This window comes from Seriola lalandi, unplaced genomic scaffold (assembly GCF_002814215.2).
Source record: "Seriola lalandi dorsalis isolate HSWRI2012SDOR001 ecotype SW California unplaced genomic scaffold, Sedor1 jcf7180002054027, whole genome shotgun sequence".
Classification (NCBI taxonomy): Eukaryota; Metazoa; Chordata; class Actinopteri; order Carangiformes; family Carangidae; genus Seriola; species Seriola lalandi.
Window position 1 is genome coordinate 34020 of NW_019524580.1, and position 1149 is coordinate 35168.

The 1149-nt window shown below is 41.4% G+C and overlaps 1 protein-coding gene across 2 annotated transcripts in view; it reads left to right on the top strand.

The window, feature by feature from the left end:
- Positions 1 to 336, top strand: part of mcm9 (minichromosome maintenance 9 homologous recombination repair factor) — a 22268-nt gene extending 21932 nt beyond the window's left edge. For both annotated transcript variants that reach the window (XM_023402817.2, XM_087173061.1), the window contains exon 14: positions 187 to 336. In XM_023402817.2, the coding sequence (XP_023258585.2) occupies positions 187 to 336 (150 nt within the window). The remainder of the gene's footprint in view (positions 1 to 186) is intronic.
- Positions 337 to 1149: the final 813 nt, after the last annotated feature.

Here is a 1149-nt window from a genome sequence, read left to right on the forward strand (position 1 = left end):
CCTGCAGCAGCCTACATAAGTCTAATGATATATCCTGCCATCTACTGGTGACATGTTTCCTCACCCTGTGATGTAGATGCCAGCTGATACAGATCACACCTGTCCTGCTGTTTACTGACATTTACATTTCCACCCACCATCACATCAACAGTGCGGCCTGTGTCACTAACTGCTCTCCTCTTCTAGGGTGGTGCTCTGCTGGGGAATGTGAATGCTTTACTCACCTCATTCCCTGCGGAGCCTGGTCAGCAGTATCAGACTCAGTGCCAGGTGCTGCTGGAGGGACTGAACCTGCCTCTGCTCCTTCAGAGGGAGATGGACAGGCTGGCCAGGTGAGCGACTGCTTTTCCCTATGTTTTGTGTCAGTGTGTCAATGCAGGCGGTCTCACAACACCATGCCCCCCCAAGATGTAAAAATGTAAAAAAAAAACATTAAAAATGTGACTGACAGAGAACAGCTGATGTAGAGACTATCAGTCCTGCAGCTGCTGCATGTTAATACAGACAAGTAATACATTCTGCTCACACTCTCCTTATCTGAACAACATTTATCAGATAATTTATGTCTCATGTCTTTTTTTTTTTATCCAACAGAAAAAGATTCTGAACAGTCCTGAAAACTCAGAACAAAATGTGTTTGTTGATCTGCTGCTTTACAGCTCATGATCTCAGTGTGTAAACTGAATCCGTCAGAACAGTTCAACCCAGGTGCTGTGTCTGAAGATTTATATAAGTGATGAAGGTTTCCACACTGTGTGTAATGTTACACAGGGTTTTGGAGACATGCGTCCACACACAAGTGAAAATAATTTTGTGTGTGTGTGTGCTCCTGCGTGTGCAAACTGCATGTGTCACTTGTTGTTTTTATTTGTTCATCCAACATGTATCTAGCTTCTAAACTGGAAACGTTCTGTTCACACGAAAGTGTGAACAGAAGATGAAAAATGTCTTCTCCCAATTTGCAAATTTGTTAAAACATTATAATTATTTGTATATAATTCTTTTTTGCTATTTTTTCTCTTTGGTTTTTGAAGCACCCCCTGATTGACAGTATTTCACATACTGGTGTCAGTTAAAGTCTTAATGTTGGATGAGCTTATGAATGTTGTTGTGCTTGAAGGTTCTGGCTTGTGTTGTTTTTGTATTAAT